The sequence below is a fragment of the Macrobrachium rosenbergii genome, chromosome 43, assembly GCF_040412425.1.
Source record: "Macrobrachium rosenbergii isolate ZJJX-2024 chromosome 43, ASM4041242v1, whole genome shotgun sequence".
Taxonomy (NCBI): Eukaryota; Metazoa; Arthropoda; class Malacostraca; order Decapoda; family Palaemonidae; genus Macrobrachium; species Macrobrachium rosenbergii.
Genome location: NC_089783.1, coordinates 43,557,616 through 43,578,800, shown reverse-complemented (window position 1 = coordinate 43,578,800; position 21,185 = coordinate 43,557,616). Strand labels below are relative to the sequence as shown.

The 21,185-nt window shown below is 36.6% G+C and overlaps 2 protein-coding genes across 4 annotated transcripts in view; one reads left to right on the top strand and one right to left on the bottom strand.

Moving 5' to 3' along the window:
* Positions 1 to 2,304: 2,304 nt before the first annotated feature.
* Positions 2,305 to 17,131, bottom strand: dare (NADPH:adrenodoxin oxidoreductase, mitochondrial). 2 transcript variants are annotated; one of them, XM_067087086.1, is made up of 10 exons: positions 17,027 to 17,131; positions 16,386 to 16,728; positions 13,001 to 13,139; positions 11,288 to 11,506; positions 10,752 to 10,967; positions 8,675 to 8,867; positions 5,570 to 5,762; positions 5,016 to 5,194; positions 4,360 to 4,533; positions 2,305 to 2,663 (listed from the first exon to the last, which is right to left on the bottom strand). In XM_067087086.1, exons 2-10 carry the CDS (start codon positions 16,391 to 16,393, stop codon positions 2,533 to 2,535), a joined length of 1,452 nt encoding a protein of 483 aa, XP_066943187.1. In that variant the 5' UTR covers positions 16,394 to 16,728; positions 17,027 to 17,131; the 3' UTR covers positions 2,305 to 2,532. The 2 variants fall into 2 exon arrangements, with proteins under 2 accessions (XP_066943187.1, XP_066943186.1); XM_067087085.1 differs by having other exon boundaries at positions 16,923 to 17,098.
* A 3,492-nt stretch (positions 17,132 to 20,623) lies between these two features.
* Positions 20,624 to 21,185, top strand: part of LOC136828827 (uncharacterized) — a 185,672-nt gene continuing 185,110 nt past the window's right edge. Inside the window, exon 1 of one of the 2 annotated variants that reach the window (XM_067087083.1) lies at positions 20,624 to 20,852. In XM_067087083.1, the coding sequence (XP_066943184.1) occupies positions 20,784 to 20,852 (69 nt within the window). In that variant the 5' untranslated portion in view covers positions 20,624 to 20,783. The remainder of the gene's footprint in view (positions 20,853 to 21,185) is intronic. The other variant, XM_067087081.1, reaches the window with a different exon arrangement.

Here is a 21,185-nt window from a genome sequence, read left to right as displayed (position 1 = left end):
GTAATACTTTAAAGTAAGCGAGGGAATGGGGAAAAGGATTGGTTAGTATGGCATTATAGGACAGGCGCTAGAATAAGGATAATTTAGGAGAATTGCCTGAAGCAACATTTAGCCAAGTACTCTGCAATATGCACACACAATGTTAAGCTATCTATATAGCACCCTCTAGAATAATATCTACCTACTACAATTAGGAAATGTTTCTCATAAACAAACTAGAATTGCTTTTATATAACAGGAAGGAAACTGAAATACGTACTTCTTTATTATTTATATAAATATATATACAATCACATACTGACAAACGGTTCGCATTTGTAAGTGGTTAAAAAAATATACCAAGATGATAAGAATTTGCAAAAAATTAGTTTTTTTTTTTATAATTTTCTAAAATTATCACCTATGAAACAAAAATCACATCCAATTAAAGAAGCTCTTTGAAGATGATATACTAATAAAAAGTAAATTTGCCACATTCTGAACTCTATATTATCTTTATTTGTAACAATACTTTAGCCTTTCAATCGATGAACAACCATTCCCTCTTTGGCAGGATCTCTAAACCATGCCCTGGCTAGACACACACACACACACACACACACACACAACTCCAACCTGACAGGAACCATTTATTGTCTAGAAGATGAAAAAGAATTAATACCTACCACAGTTTTTAAAAATTCAATTTGGCGGCAGCTAGGGGCCGAAGGGATGCTGCAAAGAACTTGAAGTAAGGCCTACAGCGCACTGCGAGGTGCACCGACAAAACTATCCCCCTACAAAGTCTTTTTAATTAACCAAAAGGTGTTGATTCCCCTTGGAGAACAAAGCCTTTCTTCTTCAGCAACTGACTCCTTTAGTCTTGCTCTCTGTCCCTTTCTAATCCCTTCAAGAAACACCTCCATTGTTTCCCCACGTTCTTTCCACAGATATTCCTTAAGAATGAGAGATGACAGATGTGGACCTCCACTGTAATAATTGTGGTGGATGGGTCATCAAGAAACTTGGAGCCAAAAACAGCTCACACCTGCAGACTTTCTCCAGTTATCACGTGGTGACTGGTTCCTTCTCTCCCACAAAATGCTCAATGACATAACATCAAAGACTAAATACCATCTATGATGGGATGACCCTCTGGATCCAACCAAGGACTCATACCTCACATGGGCCTACATGCCCTTCTTTACGAAAGTGACCAATGGCCGTCCTGATTTCCTTAGTCCTTCACTGTTGTTTAAATAGGCCTAAGGCAAGTGGGCATGTGACATGACTGTCAATAGCTGTTTGGAAAGCAGAACAAGAAAGACTAATTCCTCAAGGTGCCCTTTGCTGCTCCTTTTACAGCTTGAGGACCTGAGACAGCACTCCCTACCAACCTATGTTTCCAATGTTGAGAAATTTGATGTCGATGAAACCACAGCAAAGATAATAAACAAGGCATGCACAGAAGCACAGCCAAGTTGAGTAAAGAAAGCCAATACTGTACATAGGTGTTACATAAATTATGTGTGGGGGAGTAACTTGAGTGCACTCCGTCAGTAACGTGGAAGTACACAATTTTTGAGAGTTAAGTGTGTGGTGGCAATCAACCTTATATAAATAATTTTCTCATGTTTCTTGGAGTGTAACCGAGGTAATTCTTGTGTTCAAATTATTACATTGCTGTTTGGAAACCATTGTATCAATGAACTGTTGTGAAGCATTTGAGACTCATGGCCTGATTTTAGATTCTTGAAGGAATCCATTGTCAAGCATTGCCTTTTAAAGGTCTTTGTAGGACCCCTTTAAACTCTTCACTTGTGCATTTTTAAAGAAGTCCTAGTAGTTTTGATGTGAAGTCCTAGAAGTCTAACTTCTGTAATTTTTGCATTATAAAGGAAGTCAATGAACATGGCATTCATTTATCACTGATTGTAGTGGTATTTTTTGCAATACAATCATCCCTGAAGGACCTGTCAACTTGTTCTGTTGTGTCTCATCAGCAGCTGGTCTGGTTAAGTGTACTAAGTTTACTTTATGTTTGAAAATGCCCAGATACAATTCCATTCAAAGGAACTACCTCTTATATGACTAGTATAATATGTTAGTAAATAGATAAATTTAGTAAATGTTCCAAAGGGTGAATAAAAGGAAGGAAAAAGTAAGACAGAAGTGAATGTCACAACAAACTGGCTTTTCAGTTTCTTGCTTGTTACCCATTTCTAAATTATGTACTGTACCTATGGAATCGAGTTTCATCTGGTGCAGGTATTTGTAATTAGTTCATAATTTAGTAAAAAATGTGGTCAATGAAACGAGGATAAATTATACAACTGGTTTTCATAATTTTTAATAAAAATATTTACAGCAAATATGATAAAATCGTTGAACATTAGTATTACAGTCCTTAAACTGAAGGAACTAGAAGTATATCTAATATCTCTAAAAAATGCTGTTGATGAATTAGGAAAAATGTCAAAAAAAAAGAAGTTAAGAAATAATTCTTCGCAAATAATTTAAGACAATCAAAGGACTCTGAGCATTGCTAAATTGTTATTTTTTGAGCAAATCCAACATTTTTCTCACTTCTGTGACTTTTTCACGAGGTTTTCCAAGGTCAGTTCCAGCTTTTATTTCATAATCATCTAAACGAGTCCAGTCATCAAAAGTCACAGGCAGTAACCCTGTAAAAATACATAATATAATATAATAATAATAAAACCAGGAATAAAGACTGAAAAATTTAACTACAAATTTTTTTAATACTAAACCATTGTACAATTGGCCCATTTCATGGTTAAAATATTGTCTTGGATGCTACAGTCCACATGTGGCATCAGGTCCCTAACACTTATCAAAATCAGTCTTTGTGCCACCTGCTTTCAAGGCAAGAGAGAGAAAGAGAGTTCCATACCTTATCTTAAATATGGATTTTATGTCCTACTGCTACCATAGGATGCAAGAGTTGAGTCCAACCACTTGTGCATCACATTCCCTGAGATACTAGCTCATCAACTCTGCATGAAATTCGCATGTGACTGCCAGAAAAAATATTCAAACAGAAATTGTATTCAAAGAGTAGAGATATCAGAGTTGTAATTTCATGACCAAATAATATGACTGTTTGACATTAGTAGAAATCCATTATGAGGATGAGTCAGAGGGTGATGGAATTAGGTTTCCTACTTCATGGTTCATTTCTTAGACAGGAAAAATCTAGAAGTACTTCCTTTGGATGCGGTCCCTAAAAGTACAGATGAAATATTCTGGCAGGGAAGAGAAGGCATTCTTTATCCTTAGTATGGAATAAGAATGATGATATTGGAAACACAAACACCATAATCATGTATCATTGGCTATCTGTGAAAATTGCCTTACCAACAAATTGTCCAGAAATGACAGATGTAATGAGTTCAAATCCTTGGTATGCAAAATTCCTTGAGATGTGCGACTCTGTCATTAACCTCAAGGTTGAAAAAATCACATAAATGCCTCACTATTACAGAAGAATCACAGTTTGGCATGCAGTTACCACTTGAGAAAGTGCAAACCCAAGATCTCTTATGGGTAAGGGAGACACTTCTGGAGTAATTATGTGACTCAAAACAAGGCAAGAGGAAGATATGTAAATGCACATGGTATAAGAAATAAAATTAAAAAAAATTTTCTGAAGGCCTTTTTCCAAGACACTTGTAAAAATATGCTAATTTTACCAAGTTAAACATGATTTTTCCTAATAATTTTTAAAATTTTATTTTGTAAAATTATAATTACAGCTCATGCAGTATTATAACAGACAAGACCTAAAATCAGTAACAAATTCTGAATATATTTATGGTAAAATATTTGTGAGATGTACTGAGATGGGATGATGCAGTACCTTTTAGTGAAGTATGCATGTTTTCTCCAATATTTCTTTGTACAGCACTTTAGTTTGCAAAATTACAATTACAGTATAGCTGGCATACTATCATAAAAGATAAGAACTAAAACCAACAGCAATCTCTGGGTATATTTATGAGCAAATGTATAAAAAAAACGTCCTGGGATCGGGAGGTGCAGTCGGGGAGGTGCAGTACATTCCCCCCATGAAATCTCAAGTCACACTGACTTCCCTCTATCCTGTACTGAGCTACCAGTGTTGCTGCAAGAGTTGCCGTAAGTCATTTATGGCCCACTGAAGTGATTTGAACATTTTTCCTGCAAAATTCATTCAAACTGTATGGTGCAAAATATTGATTCTAACCAGAGGCAGTCTGCTCCTCACTCTAGAGCTATTATTATGCCTCACATGATCATGCCTGTCCAGTGAGGGTTAATAGAAATAAATGTGCTGGTACCAATTTTCTGAAGAAGGGTTTACATTACTTTTGAACTTACCTTTCTCAGCTAACATCTTAAGGATTTCAACCTTTCCACTTTTTGGTTCTGAAGTATCAAGCTCTCCAGACTCTATGTCAGATACTATAATCTTGCCTGTATTAAATCCACTTGTCATTGTTGAAAGAATGACTCCTATTGGTCCAGTGCTTATCCAACCACTTGCATACAAACCTAGTCAAAGTAAATGGTTTTAGGAATCAAAGATCTGAATTTTTTGTTACAGTATAGTACAGTAATATGCTATTAACATAACTAGACTTTGGAGTTTTTAATTAAAAATTTTTAAGACATTTTACTGTCTCTCTTAAACTTTTCAACACCAGCTATTTGCCAGCAAAAATAATTAACCAGAAAACAACTCATTTTTTTAAGTCTTATTGCAAAAAAAATTGTTAATGTGATCATCTTTTATCTAAGTCTTTACATCAAGCTAATGAGAATTATGAATGTGAAATTTACCAATTCATGTCTCAGCATTACCTTCCAAAAGTGGTGAGATTAATTCAGCAAGACCTCTCAGCTTACAATGATAATATTGAAGATAGTTGTAAAGAAAGCAATCATCAAAGTTTCAAGAGATAATAAGGGGATGAAAACATTAACAGCTTCTTGGTGCAGTGTGCCAAACTAAGTCAAAACATTACTGAAAATACCTTTCTGGCCAACAACTTTTCCATTTTCATTGGCTATGGTTCCGGTTTTTTCATCAAAGGGCAGAGATGGGTCAATACTAACACCCTTGTAACCAATACTTCGGAGAATAAGACCGCATTCCAAGACTTCATGTTCTTCAGTTTGCACAGCTCTTTGGTTTAGCCCCTCACCTTCTAACCTGAAAAATTAAAATCTGTAAGCAGCTGGTCAAAGTCAAAGAAGAATTAAGACTTTTGAATCATCTACCTAAAAAACATTATAACAGTAATACAGTGACTGTTAATGTAATTCTGTTTATTTGAGATGCAGCATTATTGTGCAATATTAAAATAAAGCACTGTATCATTTCTTACTTTGCTTAATAAATTTTAGTATTTAAGACTATCACATCTTTTCATCAGCTTCACTTCACTGCATTAGTTTTGATTATCAGTTGTACTATACTTTAAACAAGTGAGAAAGACAGAGAAAAGAGTAATGTTTTTGTGAAGTGACTACTTTTATTCATGTTGAATTTTACTAACAAACAAAATCATTCAAATGGTTGACAAACCTGTTTTTGGCTAACTTTATACCCGCTACAGCTTGGCCATCTTCTGTAGGTAAAATTTCTACAGGACTTAACAGAAATCGTAGCTGCCATTCCCTCTCTGCTCTGGCATGAGCAGAAGCCAGTTTTGGGTCTGGATCATCTAAGCCAGTTTTTGCAAGAAGCTCAATCAACCTCTTGCGAGATCTTGGTACAGCTGGAAACCCCAAATTTTGATAAAAGCACAAAGAAAATAATTTTGAAAAAGAAATAATAATTATATGTAGTATTACAGTGGTCTACTGAAGGTTAAATAAATTATTTTTTGTTATCTTAGCTTTAAACTTGAAATTCTTTTATAAACTGTAAGTTGTTCATACGCGGAACAAACCTTCGGTCTCAACATTAGGATAAATCTTCTGGCGCCAGCTGGAAACCAGTTTAAAAACAATAAAAAATCGTACATGCAAGGAATCTCTGGCATCTGATATGCAGATGAGGTGGAAGCTGGTCAGAGACCCAGCTGGAACCTCATGACTCATTCAGTCTTTCTTCAACCACCTTGAAGAGTGGATGTTCACTTTTGCTCTCCCTTCCCCAAGCTGGTTTTTGTCCTAAGACTGTGATACCTTCCTACCCGTTGTGTTGTGTTTTTGGGTGTCTGTGGGTGTTTTTGGTGTTATCATGCTTTCCACTAATCAATCTAAGAAGCCCTGTGAGCGCCAACGATGTGTCCCGGTGTGCGAGGGTTTCTATGTTCCAGCTTCCTGGTTTCTTCAGAGATAGATCCCCATTCTTCTTGCAGTAGGTGCAGTTCTAATTTTTGTAATGTCACCAGTCCATCCCCAGGATGTCATTCCTGGCCTGCTGTGCAGTGGAAGAAGCTCTACAAGAAGAGGGAACACGAAAGGAAGTCGAAGCTTCCATCTTGGGAAGGATTTCCTCCTCCTCAAGTGGACGCTTCTACTCCCCCTTCTTCCAGGCCTATTCCATCTGCTTCATCATCCACTGATGCCTTTTCTCCTTCATTTTCTTCCATTGATTCGTCTTTGGAAGCATCGGGAGTTGGTCAAGGTGATTTAATGTATCATGGTACCCCGTCTCTCTTGGGAGGGGATATTCCTCCTTCAGTCTCGCCCTTCCGCTCCAAGACAGAATAGGCAGTCTCCTCCCAAAGAGTCTACAAGACCTGCGGCTTCGACCAAGGTTTCTCAGCTGACTCCAGCACCAAGGAAGCAGCCTCAGCAATGTCCCTTTCAATCTCATCCTTTGAAACCAGGGAGGGGGAGTAGGGGCAAGGACAGGGGAGGACATCGATAGATTGGGCACCACCCCCCACCCGTTGTCACTGGTGGGGGGATGCCTGGTGAGCCACTGGGCTACGTGGCAGATGCACGGAGCGGAACTATGGGTAGTAGATGTCCTTTGGGTAGGGTATCTACTTCCTTTGACTTCCCTCCTCCTCTCTCCGATCAACCTCTCCTGCACCTGATTTACACCCAAGACCCAAGGCTCTCCGAAGCACCAAGCTCTACAAGAGGAAATGAGGAAGATGATGGACAAAGGGGTGGTGGAAAAGGTAGTTCGTCCTCCTCCGGGGTTCTACTGTCGAGTTTTCCTGGTACCGAAAGCCTTGGCAATTGGAGACCAGTGATAGATCTCTCAACTCTGAACCTTTTCGTCAGAAAGACGAAGTTCAGAATGGAGACTCCCCGCACAGTCTTAGCAGCCATAAGGGATGACGACTTCATGTTAACCATAGACTAGGCAGACACCTACTTTCAGATCCCTATCCACCCTTTGTCCAGGAAATTCCTCTGCTTCAGTCTTGGGGAGCAAGTGTTCCGGTTCAAGGTCCTTTGCTTCAGATTGACAACAGCTCCACAAGTGTTCACAAGAGTCTTTACCCTATTATTGGCATGGGTCCATGCTCAGGGGATTCGCCTGTTGAAATATCTCTAAGATTGTTTGGTCTTAGCAAGTTTCAAGGAAAGGCTGATTCGGGACAGGGAACGTCTTCTCCAGTTTTGTCACAACCTAAGTATTGTGATAAATCTGGAAAAGTCCAATCTTCTTCCCAGCCAGAGGATTCTGTGCTTAGGAATGGTGATAGACACAGCCTCGTCGAGAGTTTTCCTGTCAGACCAGAGGATAGAGAGGTTCAAGGCAGTCCAGTCGGTTCAGGACTCTCATACCTCCCTCCAGGTGTGAGTCTATCCTAATGTTAAGACCGAAGGTTTGTTCCACATATGAACAAATGACAAATTTTTAATTACTTTGTATTTTTCATAGCTGACAAACCTGAGGTCTTAACCACCCCTCTTATATATTATCCCAGATTGGAAGAAAGCCTGAATGTGAATGAGGTTCCAGCTGGGTCTCTGACCTGCTTCCACCTCATTTGCATACCAGATGCCACAGATTCCTTGCATATACAATTTTTTATTGTTTTTAAACCAGTTTCCAGCTGGCGCCACAAGATTCATCCTAATGCTAAGACCTCAGGTTTGTTAGCTATGAAAAATACAAATTAATTAAAAATTTGTCATTTTACATATAAACTTTAGTTGTTTGCCTTTTAAAATGAACTCTTCAATATACTAACAGTATAAGCAACTTTTCCATTATTCTCAACTTCCACTAACATTCTGACTAGAGGTTTCACATTTAAAGCTATAAAGCTACCCAAATCTGCTCAATACAGTACTCTATTTTAGTGAATTTATCTGACTGTAACATCATCATTTGCACTAATAGCTACTAGGCTAAAAACTCATCTACTGTACTATTTTCTGAGGCTTCCTGTGAACATCAATGTTCTAACTTTGTAAGAGACTGACACTGCAAACAATCCGATGATAAAAATTCAACAATTAATTAATATTTCAGGGGCATTAGTGAGATTAGTGAGTCCTAGTGTAACTGCACAGCAATAATAATCTGTATCAGTACATAAAAATGTCTAAACCCCAACATTCCCTAAGTGAACATTACAGTACAGCAGTTTGTTTACTATAAACAAGTAGTAACACAAGTTATGAATTTTCCTGGAAAACCAGTAAAATCTACTAAGAGAATAACTTAGAAATTAGCTATCATTACATAATGAATGATGAATATCCTACTCACTTGGTAAAAGTGCTTTCAGATGTTGATAATCTTGTGGTATGAGGTTGGGCCGACACTGCTCAAGCTTTATCATCTCTCGCAATTCTTTTATGGTCAAAGCAACATGTTCTGGACCACGGCGACCAATCAGTACTACTCGTTTTATGCGGCTTTTACTTAGACTGTCTAACACACTTTCAGGTATGTCTGTTTTCTGCAAATGGGTATAACAAAACTCATATTTAAATAAACATAATTAAAACATATGTCACATACCTACTGGTTGCCCAATAATATGAATATTATATTTGTATTCTGCAAGAATTCTAAGGTTTAACAATCATTTGTCAGATAAACAAATAACAGTAGTCTTATTATGCATGTAACCTGTGGATCCTTTCTGTCTCAGTCAATAACCTCACTTTTCTTAAGCTAGTGTTGAAAACAGCCCTTACTCCTGTTTCCCAAGTACTTGCATCAAAGACTGCTATTCCTGTCCTTGTGGATAATCCTTATCTATTCCACTGTTTGTGAGTAATACATCTTCATTTTTTTCAAAATTATCAGCATTCCTTTTAGGCCTTTTTCACTTCAGTGCTCTCAGTAAGTGATAAAAGAGTGAATTCTGCAGTTATTAAGTATTTGACAGTGACTTGGTTCATCTTTGGGATGAGCACAGCAGATATTTTCCTATATGACTATGACATTGCTGACATTGTCCTATGTAACCATAAAATTTGGAAGTACCTGCAGTTAAGATTTTTTTTGCTTCACTGTGTGGTACATTTCATAATTTTCCTCTTCTGTTATGGTTGCAATGAAGATGTCATAGGTTAGTAAAGCCTGACTTCTCGGTGAGTTACTTCATAAGGCTGGCAGGAAAGAGATGGGGCACAATGAAATTGGCAGACGTGAATTCCTGGATGTCAGCAGAAGACAACAGGATGGAATGGCTTGAGGGAAAGCATCCCTCTTCCTGAAAATGGAGTTGGAGAGGGGGTAAATAATCAATCAGGTAAAAAGTCTCTTAGAAATGGAGTATGGAGGCTCTTCCTGAGAATGCAATGAAACACCAAACCTTGTCCAAGTTGTTGGATGAGCCTCAGGAGAGGTGAGTATTAGAGATTCCCAAACCCACTCCTGCCAACTGAACATCACAAGCATCTCTGAGAAGCATTTATAATAATGAAAAGGTAGTCGCCTTGGCAAGAACCCTCATCCCAGGAAGTGGGTAGTGGACATAGGTAGAGCAACCAATCACTTTTAACTCATCTGAGATGGGGGTCTAGAAGGGTGAGGAGCTAAGGGGTAAACATGGGTTGTTACTAGTGTATATCCAGCACATCAACAAGGACCTCTCCTTGTTGACTCAGGGAAGTCTTGGTTCAGTCCTCATTTTCGGTGAGCTGAATCTCTTCTAAGTCTTTGTGAAACCAAGCTCTCTTGGTAGGGATGACAAATTCCTTGTATTTCAATGATTACTAAAATTCTCTCATATTCTTCAACAACATCAGCTACAACAGTCTCATTTCCTTTTCCAGCCTCACTACTTTTCAATGCCCTACTGTCCTCCTCAAAAATTTTTTTGAAGATTCTCCAACAACATCATAAACTTAGCCTTTTATCTGTTCTGACCTTTCACCTTGTGAAATTCATCTTATCCTCGATAATGATATGAACCTATGTAAGATATTAGTAGGCTTCATAAAAGTGGTAGGCCTTATTTTCCACTTTGTCTTGTACCAACACCTTTAAGCTCAGTACATAAAAGATGACCGGTATGTTGCATGCACATCCTGACACTTATAAATGCAATCAAATCTGAAGAGCTCAAATGAGGTTTATGATACATTAGCAGGGGCTTCCTGTAGTCATAAAATATTCACCAGAGATAGTAACTTAAGGTTTCTTTTATCCAATGATTTCTACATCTAAACATTCAGGGGCTAACACTATATCATAAGAAATATAAAAGGGGTTTACACTTCATGCTTTTACTAATACATTCTATTGAATGGTATTCATACCATCCACTTCTGACTTGGGCACAACAGAAATAGGAAAAAAGCAAAAGGTTTCATGTTTTCTTGCTACTTACTCTTAAAATATCAATAGGACTTAGCAATATCCTGGCCACATCCACAGCAACATTGCCCTGACCAATTACAGCTGCAGATTCTACATCCAAGTTAAGTTTTAGATCAGCATCTTCAGGCAAACCATTGTACCAACCCACAAAGCGTCTTGCAGAGCAAACGTTTGAAAGTGATTCACCTGAAATATTGAGCTTCCTGTCTTGAGCACTACCATATGCCTGAAATGTAAATAAAAATACTGTACACGGTAACATATACCTTACTTTATGTACTCATTCATCATCTGGCAGCTGAAAAAATGTGGTAAAAAACAAAGATGAAACCATTAGAGTCGCCACCAGTAAAAAAGACTTAAGAAAATTCAATAAACTTTTTCTTTACCATGTACAGGTTTTGTACAGCAATAAGGAAATCAAGTCAAATACCTGTACCATTAAAATTATCAATGACAGTACATGATTAAATGAAAACTTAGACACTGCAATACTAATGCCATCTACAATAAGGAAAAGAAAGGAAATCAAGCAATAATACTAACCAAGACAACAGCATGATAGGCATTCCTGAGTTGTGCATATGTAACATCTTGGCCAATGCTAACATTACCAAGAAAAGATACTCGGTTCTTAGAGGCAGTTTGCGTGAATGTATTTATACAGTTTTTTACTTCTGGATGATCTGGGGCCACACCATACCTCACTAATCCAAAAGGAACTGGCAACCTTTCATATATATCAACTTGAACTGTGCTGTGACTCTGAAAACAGAAAGATTTTATGTGTGAAAGGTGTATGCTCCTTTTAATACTGTTGGAATCTTCAGATTTACAAAAGGTTTTATCTACATGCAAGGATAACAGTATGTACAAGGAAGAACTGTAAGGTAAAACTGCTAATTAAAAAAATGTTTTACATCAATCTCTTCTCTTATGCTTATCGCTATATTTATATTCATATCAAGTTAGAATCATGGCCTTCCTGGAGCTTATTATTACATTTGTACTGAAAGGAATTCACAAAGGTCTTACAAGTCTAGGAGCTGAAAGATGATCATTGTGAGAGGACATACCCACTCCCTCATCCCTTTCTGCATTCTTTTGTTATAATGTACTAATTCACATAACTTATGCATGTTGGTCTAAATATAATGAAACTGAAGTTTTTATTTTACTTAGACATAACTTTTTCCTTTTCTTTCACTTTTTAACACAGTAACCCCTAATCTCCTTGCTGCCGACTAAATAAAACACTGAAACCCATACCAATGGTTCTTTGCAGTGAAACTTTGACCCTAAACTATACAGCTTTCTGCCCTCTACTTTTCATTGATCCAATTTGGCATTTCCCACTAGCAGTAAGTTCTTCAACTTTACCTTGCTCCCATTTTCATTTCTTCATGTAAGAACAAAGCCAAACATGACTCAGTGATATCATTAACCCTTATAATCTGAGGCCATGATCATGGCTTTACTGTCATATACCATGAGGGCACAATCATGGCACTGTTCAAAACTGGCGTCTTATCACAACATCTTAAAAATTTGTGTTTCTCGTGATTCAGAAACATTTTTTTAGTAGTAGAGCATACAGGTTGATCAGCAGTGTTCCCCACATCTTGAAGAGCTTTTCAATGTAAAGGGTGCAGGAACCACTTTAATTCTATGACTTGCCCCTGGCACCTGAATGGTCTGCCACTACATTCTGAAGACCTGAGATGTATCTGGCTTACAGCCTGATGTGAGGCCAACTGTCTACTCATATATTTGCCTTACTAACTGAAAAAGGGGAAAGGAGAGCATCCCTCCTGCTTGTTGACATATACCACTACAGTCATGTAACCACTCATCAGCTCTATTTAGTAACCCAAAAACTGATCCCAAAATGCTTGCAAAAGTCCAGAAGCAGTAAAGATGCCACTACTGAAGTGTTGTCAATGGAAAAGTAATGCTGTCAGTCAAGTGAGTGGGTGGTATCCCCACACCCTCATTCACTTGCAGATGATTAAGACCTTTGTTACCTAGCTTTAACAAATGGCCCAGCTTCCACTCATGGTACAGTAGAGTATATTAAAAAAAAGATGAAGGTTTGTATCCTCTTAAGAAAAATTAATCAAAAGATTTCTTTTCAAGAAACACAGAGAAGAGTTGCAAAATCTCATTTCTGAAACATTAAAATACATTTTCCTTAAAAGGGAGAAATCCTGAATAATTTTAGATTATAAATAGAATACATTACAACAACAAACTTTTCACCTTTATTAACTGTTGGGCTGTGTAGAATCCTGCCGGTCCACTGCCAATAACACAGACTTGAGGGAAAGTACTTGAAGCCGTACTAAAACTAGAAAGTGCTTTTCTACATGCCTCCCTACAAATTAATATCTTTTCATACCTGAAATTAACACAAGTCCAATAATTACAACAATGCAGTTTCTGTTAAAATACAAGCTAAACAGAATCAAATATCATAAATACTAAAATATTTTTAAAACCATATTTAATTTTTTCTTATACATACCCATCATCTCACATCACCTTAAAGGCTTACAATTGTATCTGTGCAGTCTCCACAACTACAAAGAAGAGTTTCATTTTCCACCTATTTGGGGAGCTGGGACCCGAGCACCCCCAATAGTTAAATGTTCATTCTTTGTATTGACTGTAACATATGCAAAAAGGAAGGGAAGGGAATAGGGTGCTTCCCACAAAGTAACGGATTTGTATATGAAATAAGTAATCTTAGTTTTCAAAGAATTTTGTATATGTATACTTGCTTCATCACAAACCATTACTTTACAATATCCTGAACAACTATTTATATGGGAAGGACTTGTCATCATGAAATTATTTTAATTAAGGGCTGCCTCATGTTAGTATGGTTATGGGACTGTACCATTTGGACTGAACTAAACAATGAATGTAACACTTAATCAACAGGGTTTAGAAGCTAATGCACCCACAGACCAACATCCAGAAGATATGGATAAGATTAAGAGGCTGAGGAAGATGAGTCTGAAACACGCCTCTTCTTTCTTGGATTGGCACCAACTGAAGACGCAACAAAGGAGCCTAAAAATAGCTTGGGATGAGGTTGCCATCACCATCCAGTCACTGAGATATCTCCATACCTCCACAACCTAATGCATCACTTGTAAGTCTAAACAGCAACTGGGCAAGAAAGTACGTGAATACTTATGGGACTGTTACTAGCCCAATGCATAAAGCATTGAATTGGAATACCTCTTTCTTCCATGAGAACTAGAGGAATTTCCTTCAAGACCTGTGTATCAGCATCTCATGTTAAGAACTGTGGCATGGCCCATGGGAGTCACCATATTCAAACAAACCTTCTCAGGTTAACAGGGTGGGAAGAATACTGCCAAGCATCTCATTGTCATGATAAAAGCATGGGCTTGGTAGGGCCTACTAAGTAAAAATATCTTGAAATGTAGTTATTATTTTACAGTTACCATAATCAACATATACATATTATCATTAGAAACCTAATTTACTATTATATGCACAAAATCCTATAGCATAATGTTTGAATTAGCCTCAACAACATGCGATCATTGGAGGCAATTAAAAGGTAGCAATCACTCTAAATAAACAACAATTGCATTCAATGAGCCACTTTGACATAAAAATATAGATATTCATAGTGGAAATACCCCTCCCTCCGTCAAAACCTCCATAATCAGGTCATGGAGAAAGTTGAGATCGTTTTAAAATAGTTCATGTCAGAGAAGCAACACAGAAGTCCAATTACTGATGCTAAAAAGGACATTGGTCACACCACTAAGAAACAAGTGTTGGAAATGTCTGTTTGTTGGAATGGAAAACTTTATAAGAAAATGAAGATACATTTGCGCTGAGGAACAGTCCTACATAAAAGGCTGAAGTTTGTATATATATGTGGGAAAAATAGAAGTTACTTTAAAATTAAAAATTTTTCCATCAAAAACTTTCAGCCATTATCCGTTGCATGTTGAAAACCAGTGTTTTGCATCACTTTCTTCAGAGATTCCTAACTTAAAGTGTAATGAGTTTTTCTCTCATTAGTACTAATACTATCAAGAGTCAAATTAATTCACAATTTGTTCAGATAAGTCAGTACTGTATTGTCCTTTGCATTCCTTATTAAAGTCATCAAGACTGGTTCCAGTACTTTTTTTTTAGTGTTAAAAAAAGTACTGGAACCAATCTTGATGACTTTGATAAGGAATGCAAAAGGACAATACTGACTTATCTGAACAAACTGTGAATTAATTTGAGTCTTGATAGTATTAGTACTAATGAAAGAAAAAATTTATTACACTTTAAGTAGGGAATCTCTGAAGAAAGTGATGCAAAACACTGGTTTTCAACATGCGATGGATAATGGCTGACAGTTTTTGATGGAAAAATTTCGAATTTTAAAGTAACTTCTATCTTTCCTACATATACAAACTACAGCCTTTTATGAAGGATTGTTCCTCAGCACAAGCTGGAAACAGTTGTTGAAGCTTGGTAACATGGTGGTTAATTGGTATTAAAGTTAAGTATATCTTAGTTTAACCAGACCACTGAGCTGGTTAACAGCTCTCCTTGGGCTGGCCCAAAGGATTAGATTTATTTTATGTGGCTAAGAACCAACTGGTTACCTAGCTTATTGTGGAATCCGAACCACATTATAATGAGTATTAAACAGATAAGTGTGGGAAGTCCCCTAACTCACCCTCTGTACACCAACACTTTTTCCATAAGCACTGGAGACTAAGTGGAGTGGTTGAAGTTGAATTATGATATAAGGATCTGGTTCAGATATCTAGAAACAATTAAAGTCACTTTTAAATTTGATAGTTGTTCCTACAGAAATACACTCTACTGTACAAAAAAGATATCTCTTATCTTTCAAGATTCAATGTAAATTGCATACATGTAAAATAGTACATAAAATGTTTCTATAAGATGTGTAAGAGGATTATTTTATGTTTAGTTTCATGCAATTTTAAGTAACATTTCAATATATGGTACAGTATTATGTGTTTAACAATTATGTAGTTTGACCTACAAGTAGGTACAAGCCATGTATACCAGTACAAGAAATTGCACCTAAATCAAGTATCTTTTATTATTACTGAATAAACAAAATATAAACTGATGATTTTTAAGCAAAATTCATATAGTGAAGGACATTAATTCACACCATGGAAGTAGCATGTATATCACAATTGTTTATGCTTTTACTAAATATATAAGATATGAACTCTACTTATACAGTACCACATTTATTCATAAACTATTCAATCTATAACAGAAACAATAGCAGAACTGATAGTAGCCTATGTACCTATACACTAAGCAAATAACGCCCTGGGCTAATTTGTTATGGACAGTTAGCCTACATTTGAATAAACTTTAGAGGATAAAGAAGCAATCTGAACTTTGATTATGCCATATATCCAAAAACGGGGAGCACTTTAAATAGGCTATCAAGTTTTAACTTTCACCTAGACTGCTTATTACAAAATATGCCTAGGCCTGGTAGACTTGCAAATGGTATCACTCTCCCTTGACCCTACAATTCTGTAACCTATTTCAGAGACAATTTTTAATAAGCCAGGTGTTCCCACTTAACCTAGGATAGTTTACTCACCTAAACATACTGGAAAGTGGGCTAGTAGTAGCTTAATACTTTCTTGGTGTCCTGTGAGGTTCCAGTGTCTATATCACATAGCCTGAGGGCAGGGAAGGAAAAGCAATCAAGCTTAGCCTCCGGAGGGGCACTTAGCCTTCGGACTTGCTACGACTCGTAACTAAAAAGGTAGCCTTAGGCTAGTAATTCCAATTTTCATGAAATGAGAACGTCTTCGACTAAGAAAGTCACACGCACAACAACGTCATGGATTGGCTACGCTGCCACTGATGGTTAACGATAAGGAGTTGGGCAACGTCACGCTGGTGAAGAGGTGACCTTCAACCCTCGGGAAGTCATTGTCCTGTCGAATTTTCAATGGAAGACTTAAATCGACTTCATTCGTTTCAAATACTCTTTCATCATAATCACCATACACTGTAACAGATTATTTAAATTTGTCTGTTCATCAGATATGCACACAAGTTAGTTCCTACTCAACATACAGGCTTTACCCTACAAGGCTACGTAAGGTACCGCCGAGCTGAAATAACCCACCTTTTCACAATTTCATACTAATCCTAGTCCATGGAATTTAATACACTAACACCATATATTCTATTGCTTCAACAGAATAAAAATATAGCAAGTCATTAACAAACATTTTATGCATTGGACTTCAAAAAAAGAGGCGTTTGGAACTTAGTAGTAGTAGTAGTAGGCGAGGTTTTCCTTGAAACGGCTCCTTTGTTCGTCCTATTCCTCTTTCTTTGTGTTTGTTTAGGTTTATTGTGTCTGTAATGCCGTAAATCTTTTATAAATTCTTTCCTAGAATCGGTAAATGTTTACTTATATCTAGGATATAGCGTGCGACTAGTACGAAAACGAACGCCTCGCAAATGTTTATCGATTTGAAAAGAAACCTAGATGACGGTTCACGAACGCCAATTAACAATTTCCACGCATTTTCATGTTTGAGAGCTTTGATGGGCAAACAAATGTTAACTGCTGATATCATAATATTGACCATATTTTTAAATAGAAATGTTTAATAACATAGCGCCAGTAACGTAGTTCGTGGACTAATTTCCGGATTTGATTATTCCCCCTATTCATGAAATAAGACCGTTCGATCATTTCTGGTACATTTTGCCTGTTCTAGCCATAGGACTGGGTTACACTCCATGGATTTGCCGTTTAAGCCGATTTCGCATTTACTGTAGATCTGAAAAGAAACCTAGATATTAGCTAATCAAGAATCTTCATAATTAAAGCGTTGGGAATGAAAAAGGCAACATTTAAGGGAAACTTAGAGTATACAGTAGATATGTAGAGAAATAAATAAATACAAGCACTAATCAAAATTACTTAGGAAAAAGAAATTAAAACGTAAAAACGAATAAAAAAAATCTGAAAATGTATAAAAGAGACGAAATAGTAAAAAATACATAAAAAATGTAAGACATCTCTAAAGCGAAACAAGGAAACAAACGACAGAGAGAAGCCAAATAATAGAAAATTCATCTCTCTCTCTCTCTCTCTCTCTCTCTCTATATATATATATATATATATATATATATATAATATATATATATATATATATATATATATATATATATATATATATATATATATATATATATATATATATATATATATATATATATACATACATACATACACACACACACACATATATATATATATATATATATATATATATATATATATATATATATATATATATATATATATATATATAGTGAGGGCTGGAACATGTAAATGACAGAGTTGGATCATAATCGACAGCAGATGGAAGCAACCTATCTGAAGTATTTAGACAGTATACCTTCTTTATGAAAATAAAAAAAAAATAAAACCAATGGCAAAACTTCGAATTACCTTAGGAAAAATGAAGAACTACTTAAGAAGATCGGAAGTAAAGAAAGCAGTATTATCTGATGGTTTAAAACCTGAAAGAATTGTGTAAAAAGTGAAGTTCGTTTTGAAACCATCTGGGTATTACAAAAATTAGTCAGGTAAAAGAAGGGCCATGAGACCAGATAAAGCAATAATAACACAGATGACTGGAAAAAAGTACAAATGCCGAAAGATATAATACCAATAGCACTATCAAAATCAAGGTCACCGAAAATAGAACTATCTTTCGGTGGTCTCGGTATAATGCTGTATGAGCCGCGGCCCATGAAACTTTAACCACGGCCCGGTGGTGGCATATCCTATATTGTTGCCAGATGCACGATTATGGCTAACTTTAACCTTAAATAAAGTAAAAACTACTGAGACTAGAGGGCTGCAATTTGGTATGTTTGATGATTGGAGGGTGGATGATCAACACACCAATTTGCAGCCCTGTAGCCTCAGTAGTTTTTAAGATCTGAGGGCGGACAGGAAAAGTGTGGACAGAAAAAAGTGTGGACAGAATAAAGTGCGGACGGAGAGACAGAGCCGGCACAATGGTTTTCTTTAACAGAAACTAAAAAAAAAAAAAACCCACGGGCCGTTTAACGACAGAAGGCGGAACAGAAGACTGTCTACCTTTCAATATGATGCATAAGATAGTTACAGGAACGAAATAAGCTCAAATTGTGACTGTAACTTCAACAAAGCTATTGCTTCTGTAAAATGGAGGATATCGATATAAATATTGAACGAATGCAATATATATAATACAGAATGTACAAGAAGGAGAGAGAGAGAAAAAAATAAAACTATGACCAATCAGTATTTTCTACATAACTAAAGAAGGACTGAAAGTACATGTTGAAAATATAAATTTTCAAGAAAATGCTGAAAATTGACCAATGAAAAATTATATGGTATTTCAGATCCGCAGTAGCACAAAATAAAATGATCATGTGCGCCTCAACTCGCCAACTGTTTATTTAGTTTGTATAAAAAGTATTTAGACGAAAATAGGATCAGCACAGTACGATTATCGTTCAAGTCGAAATTAAAGAAAACTCGCATGGTTTAATGAAGAAACTAGACATACCTGTGGTCAGGTTACTTTCATTCAACTGACTTTTAAAAAGTCTTATTCACATTTGGCTCTGGATCCATATTCAAACAATATACCGGCTTAGATGATACGGTGTTTGTCATTGCAGTGGTTTTTGTCTAAGATTAAACAGGTTCTTGCCCAAGGATCAACCAGTAGGGTCATTCCTGTCCGGTACCTCCCAGTGAAACTGCTCTTTCCATTAAGGATGCCAGATACCAGAATTTGTCATCAGCCGGTGAAGATGAGGCAATGCAGTGGTAGAGCCTTTAACGTATGAACAAAAACGTGTAAATAAGCACAAATCTAGGTCAAAAGTACCACAAGGCAGTGTTCTAGGACCTTCATTTTCAGTATGAAGAGCATAAAATGAATTCTTTTTTTCTGTAGATGATGCGCAATTCCAGCTGTAATAGACAATTGGTCTGAAAATAATGAACTAAAATAAAAAAAAAATATAATGAAAACAAAGGGTTGGATGGGCAGGAAAAGTCTGAAACTAAACGATAGCATGAACTTGACAGTGGGTGACACTGAAGCACTAAAAATTAACAGTTAGCAAAGACAGTGAGAAACCAAGGAGTATTAAATGATGAACATCAAACATAACCATGTAAGATATATAACCCTAATAAAAACATTTTAATAATAATTTTTCAGTTGTTGCCATATTATTTACCGGAGAAACTACAAGGTTTAATTAACAGAACTCCAAAACAACAGTGGATACACCCCTACGTGATAAGGCCAAGCTCATCCTAACTTATTAAAACACGAAATGAATGTAAAATATCTTTTGATGAACAAGACAATTTAGCTGTGAAACCGAAATATTTAAAAGACCTATAAGTAATATAATTTCAAGTAAGAAAATTGATGATCACTGATGAATGAAGACAAGATATAGGAAAATAGATTATTAACCTTACGCCATATGGACTATTCAGTAAGTTGCCCCCCGAAAACTGAAATGATGTAAAAACTTGAGACGTTCGAGGTGGAAAAAAATTAGATGGGGACGGGGGTGGTAAATCCCCCCTGCCCTCGCATCCGTGTCAAAATTATCAGAAAGCCAGGGGGAAGGCAGGTGGGTGAGAGAGAGAGAGAGAGAGAGAGAGATTTGTCTTTACGATTTCAATTACTGTATTGCCTCACGTCAGGTGAACTACTAATCAAACTGGTAAAATGGTTGTTTCCTTACCTTTGTAGCTTTAGAGAGCGGGTGAGCCGTTGTATAGGGTGTTGTGCGGTTAGGGTGGCGAGTGCAAATCTACAGTTGTCAAGGTAGAAGGTGGGCAAGATGTGTTTTTCGGTCATCGGATTATCTAAGTTGTTTTCTGGTCCGCGTAAGTCTGTCAATTGGTAAATGTGTTATTGTTGAACGGCCGCGAGTTTAGATGAGCAGCTTGACTGGGTTAGAGAAGTTTCAGTTTCAACTGTCTGCTGTCAGTGAAAGAACTTTCAAGGTGAGTTGTTTTATTTTTCAATGCAAGCTAGCCTATCCAGACATCATGGTAAACAAAATTATGAACGATGTGATAAAGTCTTTCAGTGCATTGGGCGATGTAGACTAGTGTCGTGGTTGAAAATAAGTGAAGTTAGTTGCCAAGTTAAAGAGCGGTATGCTGATACTAAATATGGCGTCCCGTGGAGCTTTTCTGCATAAAAAATAAACAACGGACGGTAATATCACACATTATTTCGGTGGATTTCTCAAATTATCTCACTTGTACTGTATCATATACACCATTTTCTATATTGTTGAGGAAAAAAATATCATTAATAAGCGATATCTCCGT

Coding starts and splice junctions, on each gene's coding strand:
- dare (XM_067087086.1), bottom strand. Junction 11,507..13,000: donor CAGCCCAACAGTTAATAAAG/GTGAAAAGTTTG, acceptor TTCTGTTTTCAG/AGTCACAGCACAGTTCAAGT. Junction 10,968..11,287: donor CCTATCATGCTGTTGTCTTG/GTTAGTATTATT, acceptor TTTACATTTCAG/GCATATGGTAGTGCTCAAGA.